Source organism: Mugil cephalus, chromosome 3, assembly GCF_022458985.1.
Source record: "Mugil cephalus isolate CIBA_MC_2020 chromosome 3, CIBA_Mcephalus_1.1, whole genome shotgun sequence".
Lineage (NCBI taxonomy): Eukaryota > Metazoa > Chordata > Actinopteri > Mugiliformes > Mugilidae > Mugil > Mugil cephalus.
In genome coordinates this window covers 20,016,162-20,040,127 of record NC_061772.1, presented here as the reverse complement: position 1 = coordinate 20,040,127, position 23,966 = coordinate 20,016,162, and the positions used below count along the sequence as shown (strand labels likewise).

Genomic DNA, 23,966 nt, shown 5'->3' with positions numbered 1-23,966 from the left:
TCACAATGTGTTGGCATGTGCTGATCTTGTAGAACAACTTTTGTGTGACACTCTTGTATGGTGAGTAGGGCATCAATTCATGAAAAAAAACTAAACAAAAAAACACACAAGTTGAAATATAGCGATAAAAGGTTTATGCCCAACAGCAGTGAAGTACAGCACGGCAGCGTCTCCATCAAAGGGAAAGTCCAGACTAGAGCTATCAATCTGGTTATTATACAAAAGCATTAAGGTTAACTGTTGTTTTATGAATTGCAACACTTGGTACAACCTGTCAACCTTGATTCCAAATTCCAATACTTATTGATAAATTAATCTATCAAAAGACTAATTTTTTTTTTTTACTAAAACTTTTTTGTTCTCACATAGAAGTGATTAAAATGGGACTGAAACTAAAACCATTTTCATCCAAAAGACTGACACTAACTCTAAAATGGCTGCCAAAAACAACCCTGTTTTAACTCATATTTTAGTTTAGCCTCAGTTTCTGCAAGATACTCGATCTCTATCTTCAGCTTTGGCAAACCAGTCACAGCTAGCTGATATAAATGTGCTGGGGCACTGGGATGGGAATGTTGCCACAGACACCAGATTAAAAACTCCAGAAGAGTGCAAAAATATAGAGGGATTTACCTAGAGCTGCTTAGCTCCAGCAGTATTTTGTGAATTTCATTTGCAAGGGCTTGAATGTTGCAGATGTTACATGTAAAAGTCCTGCAGGCCAAGGAGAAATTGCACCTCTTGCATGGGCTTCAACTGACTGACTGTATACCAGAATGTGAAATATAGTTCACCTTGTAGTATAGACGAAACAATGTACAGTAATCATTTTAGTTCCATTATTGCTTCTGGAAAAGCTTGAGAGGGAGAAAAGCAGCTATGAATGAGCATGGCCTTATCACTGGACTTAAACGTCACGTCGGTGTCAGAGTGACCTGACGCCTTATCAGACGTTTGCTTGAGTGTGCACATACATAATACAGTTTGTATGTAAGTCTGTAGATATGGTCCGCTTACAGAGACTCATCTCAAATTAATGGAAAGCACGCGTCTCTTTAAAGGAACTTGCTTTATATTTACATTTCTATAATTAATAAAGTATCTCTCATGTGCTCTTGGTAAAAACTATTATTGTATTTGCTGTGGCTTTGGTTGCCACAGCCTGAGAGTAAATACAGTGTTTTAGTCTGGAGCAGCATGGATCCATACCACATGCTGGTTGTAGATGAGTCAACACGGAGACTTGGGAGACAACCCAAATCAGAAAGTGTTTTTCAGACTCAGCTGTATTAAACAGAAGCAGATATTCTGTCAAGCAGTCGGAAGAAGTAAATTCTGACACACATTTTAATGATTTAACAAAAAGAGTGAGAGATCACGAGTTGTTGTGAGCGCAGAGTTTTTTGACTTCAACTGGAGAAAATAAATCGGCACTTTTATTTTTTTCAAACTGCTTCAGCTCTCTACTTTTCTCAACTGTCATACAAACTTCTTTCAGTAAAGTTGGAGCTTAGACTCTTAGAGGAGCACAAGGTTACCCATCGGTTACCGCCTTATGTCTTTGAACTATTAACCTCATACCAGCCAAATTTTTTTTAAGCTGAGGCTCTGACAGAGGATTCAATTGGCTCTTCCTCTCTTCCTGACTGATTTATCAGTGACATGGTCCGCTGGGCCTCTCTTATCCTGTCCTATGCTTGTTTCTACCCTCACTACACAACAGACTGCGAGTGAATCTGTCCATTAATAATAGATAGGAGCAATGCTTTGAGCTTTTGTTTATAGTCTGCTGTTGCCTATGTAGCAAAGCCAATGTATTATTTTGTCTGCTACACTAAGCCCACGGGTGCCGAACACAGAGCGTGTATTGTCTATAAGCCTGGAGGTAAAGGAAGTTAAATACTATGGTGCAGTTAGTGGAGAGGGACTGACAAGTCAGAGAGATTCAGATGAGTAAAAAGTGAAGCAGAAGCGTATGCTCAGCATATTGAGTGTGTATGTTTACTGGCATTTCAAATGCTCTGATATCATGAAAGCAGCGCTTCGCTGACAAATTACAACCATTAGCGTACCTCAGCGTACGGTTTGGAAAGTTTGATGTCAGTTCTGCTTCTTTTGCTCATCTTTTAAACGGCTTCTATCACATTTCAACATAAAGTTTTACAATTCCCGTCCTAACCTGGGAGCATTTTAGCGCTCTCTCCAATCTGTCATGCTCTTCCTAACAGACTAATAGATTTCCATTTTCATTGTAAGAGTCATTTTGCAGTCATTACCAAACCCCAGAGTCGTTTTGCTAGGTTCTGTTGTCTACTCATTCAGTCCTTTAAGGCAACTTTAGCCGTGTTCACAGCAGCCCTGAGCAGGTCTCTAGTCACTCTTTTATCTGTGTTGACGTGTTGCGTCCACGATGATGCCTGTGTGTGTATGTGTTAGCCCAAAGGGGAGTATTTGGATTCCTGGCCAGTCTTCAATAAACTCAGGCTGTACCGTGTGGTGATAAGGGTCTCTCCGTGGAGCAAACACTGTAAACTATAACTCTCTTTGTGCATACTTTCAATGAAGTCTGCTCATACAAGGCCGTCGCCTGCATGCTTAAACAGTTAGCTGGCAGGAGAGCAAATACTACTACTGACCCTGTGCAAGATCCTCTGGTTACTAGCACCTTTCTGTGGGATGTGAACATGCTAAAATATTTGACACTTGTGTCGGGATAGGGGCGGCTTCAGGTTTTACTCAGTTACTTTTGATACCAGTTGTGTGTGAAATGCAGTTCTATTCAATTAGACACTGTTGTAGAGGAATAACAAACTAAATTGTCTCAATAATCTACACAGCAGGCACAAAGGCTAAGATGGTAAGCAAATAACTCCCTTTTAACAGTGACAAACCTTGAGCGTGACCCAGCTCATATGTGAGGATCCATCTCCTATTATGTCCCTCTATGCCGTACAGGGTTGCTGCTTGCAGATTGTTTTAGCTTCTTTGAAATCACAATGTCCTGTGTACAGCGGTTAAAACTTATGCATATTTTACTCAGCCACTAACTCATTGTGAATCTCGTTCTCATAACTTTGGTCTGTTAGCTTTAGCGGTTAGCCATGGCCGCTCTGTTTGCTGCTTCTATTTCTCTCTCCTACAAATTGTGTTTAATTACTCCTCTGCCTCCTTTAACGATAATGGTACGTGTAATAAATGTCGTTTATTTGTAGTATTCTAGGTGAGGCATCATGGACAACAAACCAGTAGCTAGCCAGTAGCTAAACCTGGGTTTAACATCTGACTGCAGCTGAAAACTGGAAACCCTGCTAATGGTGGCATATTTATAGTTTTTATACATGTGCGTTTAACCACTGTTGATTGATATGCACTGTCCCTGACCACAAAACACAATAAAGTAAAGTAAAAGGGCCCTGTACCTGGTGTGGACCAACCTAGAGTAGCTCCTTTTAGAATAGCTCCTCCTGTTAGCGTGGCTCCCGTTAGCTTAGCTGGGTGACGGTACGGAGGAAGCAGGGATTTCCACCAACCCCTTCAGCCCCTTCTTTCCTGAAAAGAGCAACAGAAGTAAGCAGGCAAATCTGCATAAATGGAAATGGAAATGTACTTTATAGCACTTTACAGCAACCCACAGGTGAACTAAAGTGCTTTACGAGATATCAAGTAAGGATAAAAGCCATTAAAAGCCATTCTAAATAAATGGGTTTTCAGTTTGGATTTGAAGAGGCCCAGGTCAGTGATAAGACGCATGTAAAAGACTCAGTCACCCAAGTATTTAAATTTTGACCTGTGCACTTCCAGCAAGGTTTAATTAGAAGACCTCAAAGCCCTGAGACCGTTAGCATCTCAGATAAATGAGATGGGCCGAGGCCGTTAAGAGCTTTAAAAGCAAACATTAAAAGTTTAAAATCAATTCTAAAACGGACTGGAAGTCAGTGGAGGGAATAAAGGAATAAAGTGATGTGCTCTCTTCGTGTTAGTTAAAAAAAAACGGGCAGCTTTGCACAAGTTGAAGACAAGTTGCACATGCATTGAAGCATTCAGGCTTCAAGTATGTGATAGTGAATAAAACAAATAGACAGAGCCGGCATTTAAGGAGTTATAGTAAAATTGATTAGGCTGGCATAATGTATGCATAGATGAGGCATCACAAGCAGGTCGTAGACTCGTGCAGGAATGAATAACTGTAAACAATGAACACTCGGCACGCTGATGGAGCTCCACCACTTTGACATAGTTTAGTCTAGTATAAGCATTTCAAGGGTACAGCCTAAAATCAGCTTTTTAGGTGGTTACCATGGTTACTCCTAGGTTAATGGCAATGGCACGGTTTACTTATTCACACATGGTGCACGGCGTTCATGTCTGTGCGCTCTGCAGCAATAGAACAGACGGACTCTCCGCAGTAAATTCAATTAATGTTGTCCTTTCCAAACTCTGCAGCATTACCACGGATCCACGTTCCCTCCACTGAAGATCAGCAGCTCATTCAGAGGATGATTCACTCACTTAAAATACCACTGACTTTTGTCTGGGTTAACACGCAGGATATTATACAGTGATATTTCTTTAGAGGGCAGTTTAGATTTGCTGCCACTAATCCTGCTACATATAGCGACAGGAAATGAGTCCACCTGAAGCAACATCATTCACAGCATTTGATAGCTTAGCTTGTTATCAATGTGCTGTTAGATAATGAATAGAACAAAATTACTCCATTGTCAAGCTTTTCTTGTCCATCTTGAGCAGTTTCCTTTAGTTTTTATTACAGATGATGACACAGAAAACGTGTCTTCATTTTTATTTTATATTTTATTTGTTTGATTAATGTCAAATATTCAATACAAAATGACAATTTGAAGGGTCAAAGCCAGTTCCCTTGTCCCTTGGCAAAATGTCAGTCTCTTTCCACATGAATCCAGCCGGACGTTGTGTCCTTCACCGCCATGTGTCTGCCAACGGAAATGAAAAGTTAATCGGTTTGTCCTTCCCCCAGTGCCAACCCCTCAAAGTGCAAAGTGTCATATAACCTATATATACCATATTACACCTGTTAACAGACAAATGACGGGAATGCCGCAACCCAACTTCTGCTCTAAGAGTGGGAGCAATAATGAAAATAAAAACGGGAACTGTGATCCGGTCTTGGCTGGCTGGAAAACACATATGAGCAGGGTTATGAGTTTGAGAATGGCTCATCGCCCACGGGATATTGCAGTTAGCCCTTTTCCCCTCTTAATTTTCCATCAAATTAAACAGGATTTCTTGCTTTGACTTGTGCGAAAAGTGTCACAAACAGGCGAGATAAAAAGCTGCACGTAGACCTTTTTTTAAAACAAAAACAAGCTGTTATTAAAGGACTCTTGAAATCCGTCTATTTGTTTTTTCTTCTGCTTAAATTGTATAATCTGAAGGTTACAGCAGTGAATGCCACTCATGTCTTTGGCATAATGTTAGAGCAGCTTGAAGCCTTATCTCAGAGAAATAATCTTCTATTTTTCTCTTGAGTTTTAGGAGCTTCAGACATTGTTACCGGATTTGAAACAGTTGTGACCTTGAGAGGGAGAAGGAGAATGTTAAAGAGTAATTTGGTGTTTGTTGATATCGCGTGTGGGTTGTGTGTGCAAACCCGTGCTCTCATTATTTGACAAGTTTATCGTGCGCTTTGCATTCCTATGGTGGAGTTCAAAAGGTTTGCCGTGTTTCCTCCAGAGGGCTGTCCTTGAATGTTTTCTTAAATTTCATCACATACCTCTCATGGTAAAAAATATAGTTGGTAATGTTATGCTGTCTTGAAATTATATATTTTTTTTTTGTTTTGTTTTGTCTTCTTTTATTTCTGAAAGTTGTGTAGAAGCTCAGATCTAAACCAGACACCAACGTTGATTGAAGTTTTGCAGTTTAAATCAAAGCCTGAAATGTGTGACATAAATTCAAGGTGGGATGTTGAAACGGGTGATGAAGGGATTTTTTGTTCGCATGACTTGACTTATGAGAAGTTTTTGCAAAGCTTTGATTTAAGGAATTACATTTAGAAACCAAGAACTAGTTGCACTTGTATTTTTACATTGTGTGATATAAAAATACAAGTGAGTAAGAACGGGGTCAAGGGAAAAACTCTGCAACGCTTAAACACTAAATCAAATGCTGCTTTGTTTCCTGTAGGTTTCTTATAGTTCTGGCCTGCCTCATCCTCAGTGTCCTCTCCACCATCGATCAGTACCAGGACCTGGCCCACACAACTCTCTTCTGGGTGGTGAGTGTTAATCTCTGATCAGTACCTGAGATCACCCCGAAGAATAATGTTTTGTAGTCGACATGTCTGCAAATCAACCTGGATTCAAAACGAACAAACAAAAAACTTTAAAGGTCATTCGTGGAAGCAGATTATTCTGACCCAGTTACGCTTCATTGTCAAATGACCTCGAGCTGTGAGGAGAGACGGAAGCACTCGTTTGAGTAAATGGCACAAAGATCACACATTAAATAACACAGTGAAGTACACACGTCACTGAGATGATAATATTACTGTGCAATTGTTAAGCCGGACGCTAGTCTGTTTAATTAGCATGTATAATCAAGCAAGTCAGACAGAATACACAGAAAACACAGACAGCAAAGGTCACAGACCTGTGATCCTTGCCACAAACAAACTTACACATAAAATTAGAACTGACTTTAGTTTAGTTTACCTGAACTGTGAAAATATAATGCATGAACATACCACTTTCTCAGTCTTGGCCTATGTTTTCTAATGCACTGGGCCTCAGCCTTTTTTCAGAGATGTACCCTCTGTGAAATATTTTTTTCAGTACCCCTTAACCAGACAAAGAAACGACATTTTTTAGCTGGAACAAAAAAGTACAACACAGCAGTGTAGCATCAGTGCATCAGCATGTATCACCACAACTTTCTTGACAATATCTATTCCCATTTTATCAACTCTGACAACAGCACGGTCTTTAATTTCCCTGCTGAAATTTTGTCCAGCATGGTCTCAGCTAAGACAGCAGCAGCAGGAAGGAGCAGGTCTTCTAATATGTAACGAATGGTCTCTTGTCTTTAGCTACGTGCAACGACGTGGCGTAAGATGCCTCCAGGGCTTCGGCTGATGTCGTGCAGGCTTTCTGCGGGTGCATGAGATCACCTGAAATCCGAAAGTCTCCTCTTAAAAGAAGACATGACTTGTGTGTTTTGTCCTGAGATGGCGCTGAAGATTCATGTCACTGTTGGATAATTTCTCCCCGTAAATTCCTCTGTCTACTGACGGTATTTTGCCAGCTCTGGCTTCGCCTTCTTTGGCACTTGTGTTTTTGCGTGTTCATCATCGTTGCTGCTGCACTTTAGCAATGAAACCATTGTTTTAGTTGTCAAGGCAGCAGTGATTGACAGCTTGGGTCACACCATCCTAGTATGAGGGACATGGACTTTTGAGGATAATGAAATTTAACAGCCTTAAAAACATTTTGTGTTTACATCAGTATTGACTGATTTTTTATTTTTTTTTTAAAACTCTGAAATACCTTCTTGAGTGCCTTCAATTACCCCCAGAGCTTTGCATACCCCCCATTTGAGAACCGCTGCTCTTCAGAAACCAGAATGTAAGACTTCAACAGGGTCCTGAACATAGTTTCATGATTCAGTGGGTGGGCTGCTAAAAATAACCGAATTTGCTATGACTGTAAGAAAGGCAAAAAGATTATGCCTGGATCTTTCAGTGATGCAGTGAACTTTCTGTGGATGGTGTCCAAGAAGAAGACGAAGAAGCACACTGCACACGAAACAGCACAAAACTCAAAGATTAAACTTTGCTGTTGAAAAGCCAAGAATATTTACAAAATGTAGACCTTTTTTTAACACATCAACATTGTTTTTCTTGAGTGAAGTTTAGCATCATTCATTTAGAAAAAAAAAACACACCAGGAAAGGCGAAATCACAATTCTTTCATAATTAGGAAGGAGAGCTATTTCCAGTATACTGGGCTTCTAGCTGTTAACTGCCAAGTAATTAATACATCTGAATAATAATTGACAAAGGAAATGACAAAGTAAATTAGTTAATATGAGTAGGAGAAATAAATATAATATAATGCCATCAAAAAAATCGGCATGTGGTAAATTAGCAACGTGTTCATGACTGGTGTCTCTTGCGTTAGCTCAAGATGCATGTGGAGACACATTTTAATGCTAAGTGTGAACGAAGCCACTGAAAGTTTCCCAGTTACGATCAGATCGACAGAGTCAGAATCCTCTAGTGGCCATTGTGATATATTAAGGGGGAATGAGAAAGTCAAGCATGTAGCAGGTGGATAGGTGGGTCAACAAAACATTGAACTGCAGCACTGCGGATCACTGTTCATTTTCAGTTTCAAACACATATTCATCATGACCGTTCCATACCCCTAACCACATTTTGTATATTGCGGTTATCATGTTTTGGATTCAGAGGGGGAAGATTATGCCACAGAGAAAGAAAGACGCAATATCTGGGTTCTCAAAAATGATTTATTTGCCCATCTTCACAGAACAGTTGGCTGCTGGATGCTTTCTGACCTGTAATTACACTACATTTGGGATTAGCTTGCTTGAGCCAAATTCAGTACGCACTGAACACAAACAGTTCTACTTTCCTTCCTGCTAGTTTACTATTAACTTCCAGTTGATACAGAGGCATGAATGAACCATTACGTAGCTTTTACCCTCTACTGTGTTCTCACATGCTGAACAAACTGCAGTTGTGACGACTGTGAACAAACTGAATCTATTGACTCACTCTTTAAGACGAACGACAGGAACTGGGTCACACATGCACCTTTTTTTCCCCACTCTGTGCTTTGCTATGAGATGGTGTTGGTGATGGAGAGGATATAGTGGTGAGATCATCATTAGGCTTGGGTTTGATTCCAGGTTAGCTTACAGGTGTTTCTTAGAGTTTAAGAGTTCCTTAAGAGTCCTAAGTTTGAAATATTCAAATCCAAATCCACAGTGCTTATTTCAAGAATAACCCCCCAGACTAGATACCCCCAGATATCAACATGTGCTGGTCTTTTGAACGGTTCTCTGAAAGGAACTGATCCACAAGATCTGATTCCCTTCAAAACAACTTAAAATTCCATCCCTAGACCTAACGCAATGCTGCACACGGGGATTTAAATACTGGTATGATCAAACCAAATGAAACACAAAGGGGAAGTCAGATGGACATGACCTGGAATTAAACTCAAAGTACGCCCGACTGCGCCTAAATTCCCCCATGTCATATCAGTACATGGTACAGCCTTATCAGTGCCTCCAGCCTTTGCTCCACCTTCATCCACACTTTTTACTCACTGGGGAGGACACCATATCCAGGTAACTCAAGGAAGTAAGACAATAAAGATTAATAGATCAAACAAAACAACCAAACTAACTTGCCAATATAACCTATTAACATCGATGTGTGCACTCCATTTAAAGTGGCTGAAAGCAAAGAAAAGCATAAATCAAGCAAACTACGTACTATTATAATGACTTGAACATTAAGCATAATCTACTGCAGCTGGAACCAATGAAATGGAGTGTAGGCTGTGGAGATTCTGCTGTATTTTGATGTAATAGCCGTGTGCATTAAAAACACAAGGTTACAATCAAAAGAGTAATACAAGAGCGTGGTAGTGTGAATGAGTTGTGTGGGCTGGGGAACAGATTTCAAAAATAATTAACTTCTATGAATTAATTGGACAATGATGATATCTAACGTCATTACTAAGACTAGGAGCAGTGTCTCTGCTAATAAGGGCAAATATTTCCCTGCATTTTACTGGAAACCGTTTGTTAAGCCTGCATTTTAATTAGCTTTTATGCTGTAGTGCATGACTACAAGATTATGAAGTGCAAGTGACGACAGCGCTTTGAAGCAGTTCCTCACCCGGCATCTGTATCTTCAAACTGCTTCGTAAAAGTAACAGTGTACCGGTAAAGGCTGGACAAAAAAGATGACCTGGTCATGTAAATAATTCACGTTTCAAAACATAAAAAAAAAAAAATCATCCAGCTTCATGGATATTTTATCACTGCGCTATATTCCACGTGCGCGTTGGACCTCAAGGATAGGCAGAATATGTTTGGCCAAGAAACACTGAATGTAAACAAAACCCTGTTTGTCCGCGGTGTGTTATTAAGCATCCTGCTCGGCTCTCCGTAAATCGCATTCGTCTGAGAGATTTCAAGGTAGATAAACATTATCTGCTTGTCTCTCTCTGCTGTCTTTTGATCTGATCTCTCCTATGACGTCCATCATCTGTTTGGCACTTCTGTTTTCTCAGCTCTGTTTGGTCGACATATGCAAACAGTTGTGATGATCGTGATGCATTAAGTTGATAAGGATGAGTTTTTTCCCGCATTGTTTGCAAAATAACTAAAAGAAAATGACAAATTTCAAAGACATAAATTTTTTAAATGCTTGATATTTGTCTGTGGAAAGAGATGCAACGAGGGTTGTAGCCTCAGTTTATGCATGATGGATAAGAACTGCATGAGTCTGATAATAAACAGCAGTGTTTAATTTCTGTTTCTGTTGTTTTCTGTCTCTTTTGAAATACCATATATATTGAACCACTGTTGTGTGAAAAGTAATTCCATTAGTTCATTGACCTGCCCGCTGCCTCACAAAAACAATTTAGGGAGTGTTTTTTTTTTTTTTGGTCAAACTACATAAGCAATTTTTCTCTAAACTATTTCATTGTGTCCCGCCAGCCTCCGAAGGTTAAGGCCTCTAAGATCAATAGTAAATGGGATAAACTTAACCCTGAGACACCATCTGCTGAGCACTGGAACTGTTTGGGTGGTGGGTGAGTCGCTCGAGCTCAGATGAAAGAAAGCCCAAAGAAGAGATAAAAAGGGGGTTGAGGATTTTCTTTGAGGAGGACTGGAGTGTGCCACATGTGACAAGTTCACCTTGGTCTGCAAGATAATGGGATAAATTAGTCATGGTCAGGATCCAGCATGCCCATTGTTGGATTCATGCGACGGAAAGCTGTTACGCACTCAGCTGTGTGAGTCAGGCATGAGATCAAACAGAAAAAGTGTGAATTGTATTAATAAATGGCACACGATCATGAAATATATGCCGCATGGCAAAATATTGTCCTGCCTTAGGTTTACCCTGTGGGGGTATTTAATCTTCTTATTCTCTTTTGCACAGATAATGAATAATTAATATTCGCAACTCAACCTACCGAAATCTCAGGCATTCGTCTTTTCCATCCTCCATCCCAAAGGGCCTGTTTTGTACTTTGTGCTCACTGGATTTGCTCTGACCCTGCCACTCTTTCATTCTCTCTTCCCCCGCCACAGAAGCATCTCCTTTGTTTTGTTTGTTTCTTCCTGCACACTCAAGGTTAACAGAGTCCACGCTGTTCTTTACTTGGAGAGGCAGCACTGGCTGACAGTGATTGTAGTGGTGTGTTTGGCCAGATGCTTGGCAGTTTGCCCACGGGATCCACATTCTCAAAAGAATTTATTCTTTTTTTTGAACTATCAAAAGACTTTCTGTGTTTATTTCTTTCTATGTCGTACCACAAAAGGATTCCGGCAGTGTGAGATGTTCCATTTGTGACGGATCTTACTGATGCAAATTACTTTATTGGTAGGACATTGCACTGAAGGGTGTAGTGAAGCAAGGGTCAACCGTGAGTGGAGGAACCGAGGGACGAATGTGGATCGATGTTGGTTTAGGTCAAAAGATGCTGCAGAGAGGAACACGGGGACTGAGGCAATGACTTCAGCATATATCTTAGATTTATTGTCCCCCTTGTGGTTCCTGTAATGAGAAAGAGGGAAGAGATGAAGCAGAGAGGGGTGGGGTTGGCACAGAGGGAACTGCGAGATGTGAATTGAGAAAGAGGTCTAGCACAGGTATCTGGAAGAGACTGACGATTGGTCACCTAAACATAAATTAAAATTTCTACATATACTGTATCTTTATACAATCGGGGTCTTTTTTCTGTTTACACTCTGTTTCTCACCAAAAGGCCTGCACCTGTCTGATAAAATTAACACATAAACTGAATGGAAGCTAGAAGCTATAGTATTTCGGTGAGTGGGTGGATCTGACTGAGAGCCTGAGGTAACAATGAACGTGCATAAAATTGTGACTTTACACACATCAATCACTACTGCGCCCTAAAACCTGCCCAGGTTTGTTGTTTATTGAGCAACAAATGTGACCATAATTTACAAAATCATCGTGCCGCGATGCATTCCGATTGGACAATAACAAGTGAGACATTGAACCCCTTTGATTAGTTGTTTTGACCTCTGCTCGATACTGGAAAGAATGCAAGTTAAAGGTGCATCGGTTCTTGGGCTTCACTGTTCAGACCGAGAGGTTGCATCGATAGCCTATGGTGTTTGGATCTTTCAGTATTTTCCTTCCCTGCTGCGCACTTCTTCACAATTTGGAAAATTACTTCTATCACTTATTCCACAAGGCGTTCAAAAATCGCAAAGAAACATTCAAAAGTGTTGATGAATACAGACCTAAGCACCTCACACCTCTTAGAATTGAAGAAACCACTTTGTTGAGGGATGAAATGTCTCCAGAAAATGGAACAAGTCCTTTTGCCTTAGGTTTTGATATGCCATGACCTGGATGACTGAGAAGCTTCACAAACTCACAAAAAAATACAGACTTTGAATTCGCTCCAGTGTTCAAACTGTTCATTATTCTGAGCACTTTCAGACTTTTGCTTCCACCTTGGCCACCTAAAATTGAGCTTCCTTCTTTCTTCTTTCTTCCCGGTTTGCTTTTTCCTTCTTTTTGATGTGGTTTTCAACCATGAAGCAGAAATCCTCAGTGAATAAATTACGAAATGTAATACTTTACACAGTAGTGTGCGATGTCCACATTTCAACATTATTAATTAAATTTTCATTGGACAATGTTCTATTTTATATTCATTGACATAATGGTACTTTCGGCTTCTGAAGGAAGAAGAACACCTCAATAGTTCAGGGCAGGAAGCGTCTCCTGTCGTACGACACAGAAAACCTCATCTGCCTCAATCCCTCAGTTCTTTTTGTCTCATCATTCATTGCAAAAGGATTGTGTCACCATTAAAAATCTATGAGAGCCTATTGATTCACTTTCAGACGGCTTCTTCTCCAAACGCTTGCAAGTGATTAAGAGACGTGTGGAGGTAATTGCATTCTCATTCACAGCAGTTCATTAATTTCTGCATGTTGGTGTCATTGTGTGCTGTAATTGATTTTTTTTAACCCATTTGTCCTCAAGGAGCGCTGGAGGAAACTTGTGCACAACTGAAATAGCTTTAACTGAGAAGCTTTGATTGCATGAGCTCCGTGTTTAGCAGTGGATACATGCTGCATTGGCTTATTTCCGTTATTGTCACAATACAATTTGGAGAGTAAGGGCCTATGAGGCTACCTGTTTTCCTGCAATTACAGTCACTGTACCAAGCTAAGTAATGCTAACAAGCTGCTTTCTATAGCTGTACAGGAATAAAAGTGTCATGTCTTACCATGTATCTGGAAAGAAATAGTGTAGCTCAACTCCTAGTGTAGCTGAAAGACTTGAGTCTTATGGTACCATTAAGCCACCTTTAATTATCCATAGAACTGCCAGTGAAGTGATATTTGCTTCTGCATATTAACTTATATGTTTCTTGAAAAATCAGAGCTACAGAGCAGAGAGAAAACTTCAGTAGGCTCAGATTGGTCAGCTCCAGTGGCCTGAACAGACACTGCTGATACATGATGGAGCTGACAGCCAAAGCCAGTGCAGCTGCTGATGATTTAAAGAAGTGTGGGACGAAAGTGAAAATGTTTGCACTGGATGAAAAATGACGCCCTCTACACACATAAAGGGATTCACTCTTTACCCACGGCTTTGTAGCTGATAGTTGTCGCTAGTGGATGTTCCAGGCTGTGGTTTCCTAGGCAACCCTCTTGTTTATTTTGCCACCCCTTATGATTTGCAATTGAAACAAGAAGGAAATAAAAGATAGTGCTAGCTTAAGGAAACAATATAGCACTTTTTGCTCTCTACAGGAAAAGAAAATGTCATCGACGACCCCCTCTTAACCGCATCTGGGTTAGCCCAACGGCTCAAGCTCACTACCAGTACGGTTAATTCATACATCAGCCTTCCTCATAAGTTGCTCACATTGGTTATTGTCTCAATTGATTCGCCTTGAAGTTAAGGTACCAGGACAATCCCCTTCCCTTGCCCTGCCTCCTGGTTTACCTAAGAGCTCCTGAGGTTAAAGGCCACTGGATGCTGGCTTGAGAGGCTCTACAAAAGATCTGGCCTCACTGTCCATCACGAAGTCTACAGGGACCATGTTAAAAGCTATAAAGAGGCTCTCTCCTGAACAAAAAATGCATTACTACTCTACACTCATCAACAACCAACAAAATCATTGCAAAATACTCTTCTGTACCATCAAACGTCTTCTCCCACCCTCTGCCCCTCAGTGGTGACCATCCTTAATGCCTCACTCAGCTCTGGTGTGGAGCCCTCCAGCTTCAAGATGACTGCTGTGATTCCAACCCTCAGAAAGGACTGGACCCAGATGAATCCAACAACAACTGCCGGTTCTCAGGTTTCCCTCCCTGAATAAGATCTTGGAAAGAGCAGTGGCTGTCCGGCTGTCCCACTATGACCTCTTTGAACCCTTCCAATCCAGTTTCATATCACACCATAGTAGTGAAACCACCCGCCATCAAAATCACCAATGACTTCCTTTTTTTTCTCTCTCTTTTTCTCACCAATGACTTCCTGATTACTGCAGACAATGGCCTTATCACCGTTCTTGTCCTCCTTGACCTGTCTGCAGCCTTTGACACTGTCTCCCACACCATCCTCCTCACCACATACAGCACTCTCCTGGTTCCAGTCTTACCTCTCTAATGGGAAACAGTTCATTGCTCTCATTCCAACTACATCGCCGCAGCATTTATCCATGGCGTCCCCCAGGGATCTGTCCTTGATCCCCTTCTCTTCACCACCTACATGATCAGATGTAGATGGTCAGATTATTCGTAACATGGACTCAGTTTTCACTGCTGTCTAAAACCTCCTGAAACTGTAGTGCAGCAAAACAGAGCTTATGGCAGTGGCCCCTGCACCACTACTCAAGAAGGTCATCCTGGACTCTACCCTCTCTTTCTGGTCCCGAAATAAAGAGCATCACCTGAGAAACATTTGAAGACTCCGGTCCGCACTGTCCCACTCAGTAACAGACGCTCTCATCCACTCATTCATCTCCTTCCGCTTCCACTACTGCAAGAATGTCCTGTCTGGGCTACCCTGCTACCCTTGACAGGTTGCAGTATGTCCAGAAGTCAGGTGCTGGGATGCTAACACACACCAAGCCCTGGCAGCACATCACCCCCATCCTCAAGCATCTTCACTGGCTCCCTGTCAAAGCAGGGATCACTCACAAAGTTCTCCTCTTGACCTACAAATTTCTTGCACCCAAGTAAATCACTGATCTCCTCTACCCTTACTCCCAGTCACAGTCCCTGTGCTCCACAGATAAGGACCTAGTTTCCATTCCCCGTACCAGACTGAAAACATATGGCGATTTTCCTTTGCTTTCTGTGCAATTTCCCCTACCTTATGGAACAAATTGTATTTCACATCCATCCTGCCACCACTCTACCACCTAAAAACTTACCTCTTTTCTATGACCTACTCGTCTTAACCCCCACCCTTCCCCATTCTGTCTCTTGTTGAGCGACCTTGGGTACTTTGAAAGGTGCTCTATAAATCCAAGCTATTATTATTATTATTATTATTATTATTATTATTATTATACTACTCCACACCCTCAGATTTCAACCAGCTGCAGCATCTCTTAAGGACATTCAACAACCCTTTCACGCCTGTCTCTGATTTGTTCCTCATACTTACAGCAGTAGTTCATTCCACACAATTTCCTAACTGATATACACTGATCAGCCACAACATTAAAACCACTGACAGGAGAAGTGAATAGCATTGTCCATCTTGTGACAACACAACATTCTGTTGGGAACTTTTGGATCTGACATTCATTCATGTGGATGTTACATAGACATGTATCACTTACTGAGACCAGACCAGACACCCCACCCTATAGCAATGACACTCCTTGCCATCCTGAGTAGGATGCAGTCTGAGTCATAGGAACCAATGTTTCCCCACTAACTAACTGTTGCCATACACCACAGGACACTATCAGAAGGCCAATGTCCATTTTCTGAAGAGGCACAAGTGTTTTGGAGGCACAAGGGAGTCCTACACAGTATTAAGCAAATAGTCATAATGGTGGGGCTGCTTGGTGTATAAAATCAGCAAAGCTCCGCTTTTGACCAAAGGAAAAAGTAAACCTTGTGGAAACACTATGTCAGTAATAATCACACCTTTTCATCAGTTACAAGTACTTTTAGCAGCTAAATCAAAGAACTGATCAATGATGTGGTGCAAATTAAATGGTGACAAATGGTGCAGCTGCTGGATGTAGAAAGATGTTAAGAGAACAGTTATTCATGATTTAATCTTATTTGTTTTAAAGCAAACTTGGCTGAGGCCTGAGCAGCTGTTCACGGAGTTGCTGCACTGAGTAACCTGCATCTGAGACTATTTTTTTTCCATCTGTCCCTCTCCTCCATTTGTCTGACAGGAGATCGTCCTTGTGGTGTTCTTTGGTGTGGAATATTTTGTCCGCCTTTGGTCAGCAGGCTGCCGCAGTAAATATGTTGGCATCTGGGGCCGACTACGTTTTGCCAGGAAGCCAATATCTATTATAGGTGGGAACACAGTCCCCATCCACACGTATATCTGTGTACATCCACATAAAAAAAAAAAAAAAAACGTATCACTCCACCACCCACACATAATATTTAAACAATATCTATGAAATACCTTGAGCTTCATCCCAAAATGAGATATCTAAGACAAATTTGGCATGAAATTAAAACTGTCACTGCAATATTTTTCCACCTTCGGCTTTTTATTCTTAAAATTGGAGCCTCCAGGTGTTTATTTGAATATGCTGCAATGAAAATTAACATTAATATTGTCTGTACCCTCTCTTGCCTAAATTGATTAATAGAATACATTTGGCATGAAATCCATGGTAATTTCTTAATAGAGCGCTTTCCCAATTTTGTACTTTCTTTTTTGACTTTTGCTAACCTCATATGGGGGACAACATTTTCTGTATATAGTCTGAATATGTATGTGAATATATATTAAAACTTGACATGTCCCTGTTGATGCTATATTTATACTTAAGGCCCTTTATTCTCTTTAAACACAGATCTGATTGTAGTTGTTGCCTCAATAATTGTGCTGTTAGTGGGCTCCAAAGGCCAGGTCTTTGCCACTTCTGCGGTAAGGTAAGAGGCTGTATATGCAGTTGGAACATATATGACCAAAAGTGTGTTGATACTTTGTATGCTCCTGGCCTTTCTCAACATGACCATGCTCTCCCACACAAAGTCAGATCCATAATGAATGCTTGTCCTAGATTGGTGTGGCGTGTCTGACCCATCAACACCCTCGGGATTACCTGCTTAACTGTGAGCCAGGTTTTATTGGTTGTGTACTAATGCAGTTGTAGAGAACAAAATTGTGCAAGCAGGCTTCCCCAGAGGAGCCTGCAGGCAGATTAATTCCCATCTTTGGCATGGGACATGTTTGGGTGTCCACACACTTTTGGCTGTTATTTTGCGTGCATGCATAACTTGATACATTTGTGTGTGAGCACAGTGTCAGGATGTCAGCATTCTGGTTATCTTCCAGAGGGATTCGCTTCCTACAGATCCTGCGAATGCTCCACGTCGACCGGCAGGGAGGAACCTGGCGTCTCCTGGGCTCCGTTGTTTTCATCCATCGTCAGGTACAGAACCACAGTTGGAAAAGCACATTAAATTTCAGGTCTAAAACCATCACCACCATGCAGGTTGTTTATTATTAGTAAGCTGGAGGCTTTTTGTCGGGGGATTAATAGCCTCTCCTCATCATGTATTATTTTTCCTTGCAGTACGAAGAGAAGGTCTTCACAAAGGAATACATCATGCAGTTAAAAGAGCATCCACAGAGAATAACAAGAAACACACCGCTGTGCAATGGGTTGGGTTTTTAGTATTATAGCCTCATCTGGTAGAAATAGGCTGTGCCTTCCTTCAGGGTATCATTCAGTAGAGACACAGAGGTGGTCGTTATTATCCCCAGTGGCCGCGGCAGTTGTCTTTAATGTCCGTGTAAAAAGAGTGAGGAATGAACGGGGCTTCGAGGAGGTTACTCATCCACTGCCACCTACTGTGCTTCCTTGTATCGGCCTTGGCTGATGATCGTTTCACTCGCAGCTGAGGCCGGTCAGACCTGTGCTCTGCAGAAAGTGAACGTTTGTGCAGGGAAGAAATTGGTGACCCTTTTCCAAACTATGATTTCTGGGAAGGGCACTTCAGGCTGAGGGCATTAAATAGCAGTCCAAAAGGCATTGAATAAGGGCAACTGGACTTGTAGAATTTTCTTGAAGACGTTTCGCCGCTCGTCCAAGTAGCTTCTTCAGTTCTTAGAGACTAGTGGGAACTCTGTGGATACACCCTGCCAGAAACTTCCTGGTTAAATAAGTTTCTGGTAGGTGTTACCCACAGAGTTTTCCTATTTAAACCTCAACTTCCCACTAGTTGCCCTTATTCAGTACCTTGTGGATTACCATGACCTGGATAACTGAGAACCTTCACAGACCATTATATAGCAGGTAAGGTTAAGTTTTAATTTATACTGCTAAATGAACATTTGTGTAATGTTCAATATCCTTACAAGTCTTCCTTGAGCAGAAAAGTGCTTACTTTTGCCTGGTTTCATTTGAGACGCCGCATTATGCGACATGTCACCAAGAGAAGGCAGGATAGGGCCAGCGTTTGGCTTGTGATCATTTAAAACAAAGCTTTATCTGATCCTCTTTACAAATACGAATCTTGAGTCTTGGGTTTAACCTGCAATCTGTGGTAATGATAACAGTTTAGCACAGGTCAGGTGCAGAGCAGGAAAGTGATTTGCTGCACAATGAATTTGTGGCTAATTTCCAGCTCGTGTCCCTGTTGGGCGTTTATCTACAAAGTACAATTAAACATGAACATTAAGCCACAGTGCACTATGCATATGGAAGTACAGTGAAATACAGAAATAAACTGAATGTGACACGGAGGGAAAAAAGGCTCAACTTGCCCTTAACCTTTGTTGTGTCGGAATTTATTATCTGCAGTTAATTAGACTTCTGTTGGTAAGGTCTTCCACAGCCGATAGCCTGTTAGGAGAAAGGCTGAATGGGGTGTTTTTGGAAGCTTATAATATTTCAGATCGACAAGCGGATTTAGAATAAATCTATTTTTATTCTAAATATTATGTTTTCTTTGTTAATTCCTTTTAATTATCTTGTGAACCCCTCCCCGTCATAAAACAGTCGAACCTACCCACACTACAAGATGGGATTTAAATTCACATCATGCCTTCTCCATTAAAGAACCTGTTTCCTATGCGCGAAGAGTAGTAGAGAATGACAAGTCAGTACTGATGCAGACTGTTTGAGGGGCTTTCAGTGTCCAATTCCACTCACACACACATACTTGCCAGGTTGGGATGGCCCTTAATAGGGTGCACCCTTCACACGAAGCCACAAATGGAGTCTGAAGGGAGAGGATGGATGTGAGATTGACTTGGGGAGAGGCCTGGTTAAATTCAGTTCTTATTAAAGGCATCAGCAGTGGATGTGTGTTCCAAAGAAGGGTGCTCTACACGAGAAGAACACTTTTTGTATTCATGTTCTATCTTTATTCTATTTCACATTGCAGCCATTTTTGGGTAAGTCCTATGCACTCCAGCAGCCACAGGGGAAATGGGAAATAGTGTACACGCACACAACAGCTATTGCAGTAGAGGTCAAATTCTCTCTGGCGCACGGCAACCTCCCATATACCTGCTCCTCAGTGTTTTTCTTTCGTGCTACACAGAACTGCCTTTTGTTCAGCCAGCCTCTTGCATAAACACGTGGAACTGCAGCCCCTCTGTGTTAACAGCTGGAGCTTTTAAAGTCATTGGAGTTTCATTCACTCCAATCAGTATCCAGCCATCACATTATAACAGCATTTAAATACACACTGAGAGGCATTATAAGTGCTTGTGGCTTGTAAACACAATTTGAGCGGTTGCTCCTGTCTGGCTCGCTGGCAGATGGGTTGCACACGTCTGTTGGATGCGTGTGCCAGGTCACAGCAGCAGCAGCAACACGTCTGAAGGGAGTTCTGATCCAGGGTGTTACAGGCTCTTTCAGAAATCTGCTGCCGAGGGTTTGATTCTTAGAAACATCTAAAGAAAAAAAAAAGGAACGTGCATCCTCAAGAAGAATGCGCAATGCTGAGTACTGATGTCCCAAAGAGTATTATTTCTTTAAAGCGACGTATAGGTTTTGTGCTGTTACAGAATTCATTTGTAATCATCTGTTGCTGCTTCTCTGCAGCACTCTGAGAAATCTGTGTGTGACAGTTTTGGGCCGAGACCCAAATAAGAATTTCACTCATCGGGAATTCAGCCCAATTCAGAGCAAAGAGAGCTGCAGCACTATGCACGCTTAAACACAGTTTAAATCACGCAATAGGTGAGTGCACTTCAAGAACCTTTTCACAAAGCAGTAGTCCAATTACAGTCAGACAGGATAAAAGCCGAGCCCAATTAGACCTCCTGAGCAAATCACAGACAGCGCCTTATCGAATCTTACTTTAAATACACCTGGAGAGGTCAGCTGTCTGGGTTTCAAACTAATTTATGATGATTTTCCGCCCATGTGAATTCAGTCAACACTCCTCCCTCTCTGTGATCACTGATTATTATCGAACTTGCTTCCGGGTTAAACTTGGCTACACTTACGGTTCCTTTATCAAAAGCATGTGCAATGGCATTCATTATTATTATTTATGTACAGACTACCAAGGAATACGTTTAAATATCAGAGGTAGCGTTAACCTTGACAGTGATCCTTAGATGTAACGTCTGTGCTTCTTCGTGTTTTTCTTTTCTTTTTTATTTTTCTACGCTTCTCTACTTAAAACTTAAGTCAACATCCACATTTTAGTGGCTCCCTTCAGTGGCAACACTTGACATTAATGCTGTGCAAAATAAATATATATTTCAAGATCCGGAAAGCAGCTTTCAAGTGAGATTCCATCAAGATTATTTTATGCTGAAAGTGCTGGTACTTAAAAAAATAAGTGATTGAATGTCAGGTTGAATGATTAAGATCGCAGATTTGCATTCACCTTTTGGTTCACGAACGACATCAGCCAGCACCGACGGCAGGATGCTAAAAATACATATATTTTAATCATCGTTTTTATGCAACACATTCACATGAATATTTACATCCATATGTCACATTATCAGCAAGACACAGACACGTTTGTCTGCAGCCAGATTTCTGGTAGACTGATACAACTGATCGGTGCCGATTGCGTAAAAATAGATTCACAGATATATAAGCCTGTATTAGACTCTTCTCTTGTTTGTTGAGTTTGAAATATGCAATTTGTTTGTGCATTTCAGGAGCTGATAACTACCTTGTACATCGGCTTCCTGAGCCTGATCTTCTCCTCGTATTTTGTTTACCTGGCGGAGAAAGATGCAGTCGACAGCAGCGGCTCGACCGAGTTTGGAAACTACGCTGATGCTCTGTGGTGGGGAGTGGTAAGAATATTTATTTGTGTGTGTGTGTTTATGTGTGTGCTTGTCTCATGCAGGTGTCATACCATAAACATCATCCGTTATTAAGTGTATTTGCATGTGCACCGGCCCATTTTATGTCAGGATATGACACAGAACATAACCTGAGAATCCATGCTCCTGTTTGTTGGTTTAAATATGAAGGAGATTTATGCTTATGGCAGTCTTGACCATGTTTACCGTGTGACCCAGTATTTATTTTAATTAAATATTTTCTTCTTAATAGTTCAGTGTTAAAGGCAACTGGACTTGTCGGGTTTTTTGAAGACGTTTTGTCACTCACCTAGTTTGGTTTATATAAGAACATGTCACAAGTGTTTTGGAGGCACTAGGTGGTCATAATGTTTTGCCTGATTGTTATATGTGGGTGTTGCCCACCAGAAACTTGCATAACCACACTCTGTTATCAACCCCAGTACCAGCGTTCACCCAAATTGCCTCATTAGTGCATTCTCGGACCCCACACGTCATCAGACTTCATTTTGATGTCCAGTGCACACCGCTGGAGTCTTATGTCTACGTCTTGCATTCACGCTTTTTATGCTGTTCTGCTGACGGATTGTGTCCACGGACAGACAGATAGGCAGACGCACAAAACAAAGGCGATGCCTTCAGCACAATACAGTATGTCTGGTTTGTTCAATCTGTATAAACAGCAGCCTGTGGTTTTACAGGGGTTCAATGTGTCTGATTATTCCTATAAAGCATGACGAGACACTGTGCTCCTACCTTTTACCTGTTTATCATCATCGTCAGCTTGAACGAATCTCAGTATCCTACTATTATTTTACAAATCGGCTGACTTGAATTTGGCAAGATGGGAAAGTCAACATTTTGTAGAGAAGAGTGAGTTTTTGTAAGCTGAATGTAGAAGGTCAAATATAGACTGTGTTTTATGTGCACTACTGTTGTTACAGTAGGAGTAGTGTGAAAACCCTCGGGCCCATCCAGTGGGATGCTAATACCAGTAGCAAAACAAATAGTGCGGAGAACATGGCATGAAAGTTTCTTTTCAGAAGATAAGTCACCACCCACTCGAACTTCAGGGATTCCGAGATTAAAAACCGTGTGCAGAGTCAACAACTTTTCTCACATTAATTCATTACTTACCATGGGTTTTACAACCATTTGGGTCCTTGAGCTCACACATTCTTGCAGTGTAAAGATCAAGAGATGAAAATATCAGAGTGGTGTTTGGAGAATCCAGAAAGAAAAAAAAAAAAAGAAACAAAAAAAGACTCAAACACTCAAAGCAGATTCATTACAGGAGCTGACTTTTGGGTCATGTCCAGATCCAGTCACAGATCTGTTTAGTCACAGCGTCAAACGTGCGGACGAGCAAAGTGAGGCAACATTTAAAATCCCCAGAGGAAGCTGTTGTAGAAACAGTGCTTGGCGTGTTGCAGTGTCGGCCATTCAGCGTCAACCAAAACAACAGTTTGATGATTCATGGAATTGTTATATTTGCATAAAATAACAGGGGATCTGGTATGCACTATCAAAATCCTGATTTTGCTGGGATAGGCTCCAGCCCAGCTGTCACTGGGCGAGAGGCAGGGCACACAATGGACAGGTCGCCAGTCCATCACAGGACTGACACACATTTATAGTTACTCATTGTTAGCAACTGTATGACTTCATGGGGAGGTCAGCGAAGTGCATTGTGTGCATTTCCGTGTTTGTGTCTTTTTTTCCATCAAAGGTGACAGTGACTACAATTGGCTATGGAGACAAAGTGCCACAGACCTGGATTGGAAAGACAATTGCATCCTGTTTCTCAGTCTTCGCAATTTCCTTCTTCGCCCTGCCTGCAGTAAGTGGAAACAGAATTTCCTGAGCCAGGGCATGTTTCAGGGCGTCTCGTTGTGCTCTACTTCAAAAACTCAGTGTTTTGTTTCTAGTGGATAAAAACGGACTACTGCAACGTAATTGTTATTTTAACAGTCATATCTTATTCAGTATTTTAAGAATGTTGCTTCACATTAAGTCACCAATGTATCTGTGAGCCAGTAAATGTTTTATCAGCCACCCCAAAGATTGCATTGAAAAGGATTGCAATATAATATATTCCAGTAAGGATTTCAGATCTAAATATTTGAGAGATTATTATGAGATATTCGTTAGTCACATTTAGTTGGAATTTTATTTTAAATCGTCTCTGTTTTCCATTCATTCAGATTGAGACTTGTAATATATC

The 23,966-nt window shown here is 41.2% G+C and overlaps 1 protein-coding gene across 4 annotated transcripts in view; it reads left to right on the top strand.

Moving 5' to 3' along the window:
* kcnq1.1 (potassium voltage-gated channel, KQT-like subfamily, member 1.1) overlaps positions 1-23,966 on the top strand; it is a 42,256-nt gene that overhangs the window by 3,524 nt on the left and 14,766 nt on the right. For all 4 annotated transcript variants that reach the window (XM_047579846.1, XM_047579848.1, XM_047579847.1 and 1 more), the window contains 6 exons: positions 6,166-6,256; positions 16,668-16,794; positions 17,307-17,385; positions 17,792-17,888; positions 21,593-21,733; positions 23,472-23,582. In XM_047579846.1, coding sequence (XP_047435802.1) covers positions 6,166-6,256; positions 16,668-16,794; positions 17,307-17,385; positions 17,792-17,888; positions 21,593-21,733; positions 23,472-23,582 — 646 coding nt within the window. The remainder of the gene's footprint in view (positions 1-6,165; positions 6,257-16,667; positions 16,795-17,306; positions 17,386-17,791; positions 17,889-21,592; positions 21,734-23,471; positions 23,583-23,966) is intronic.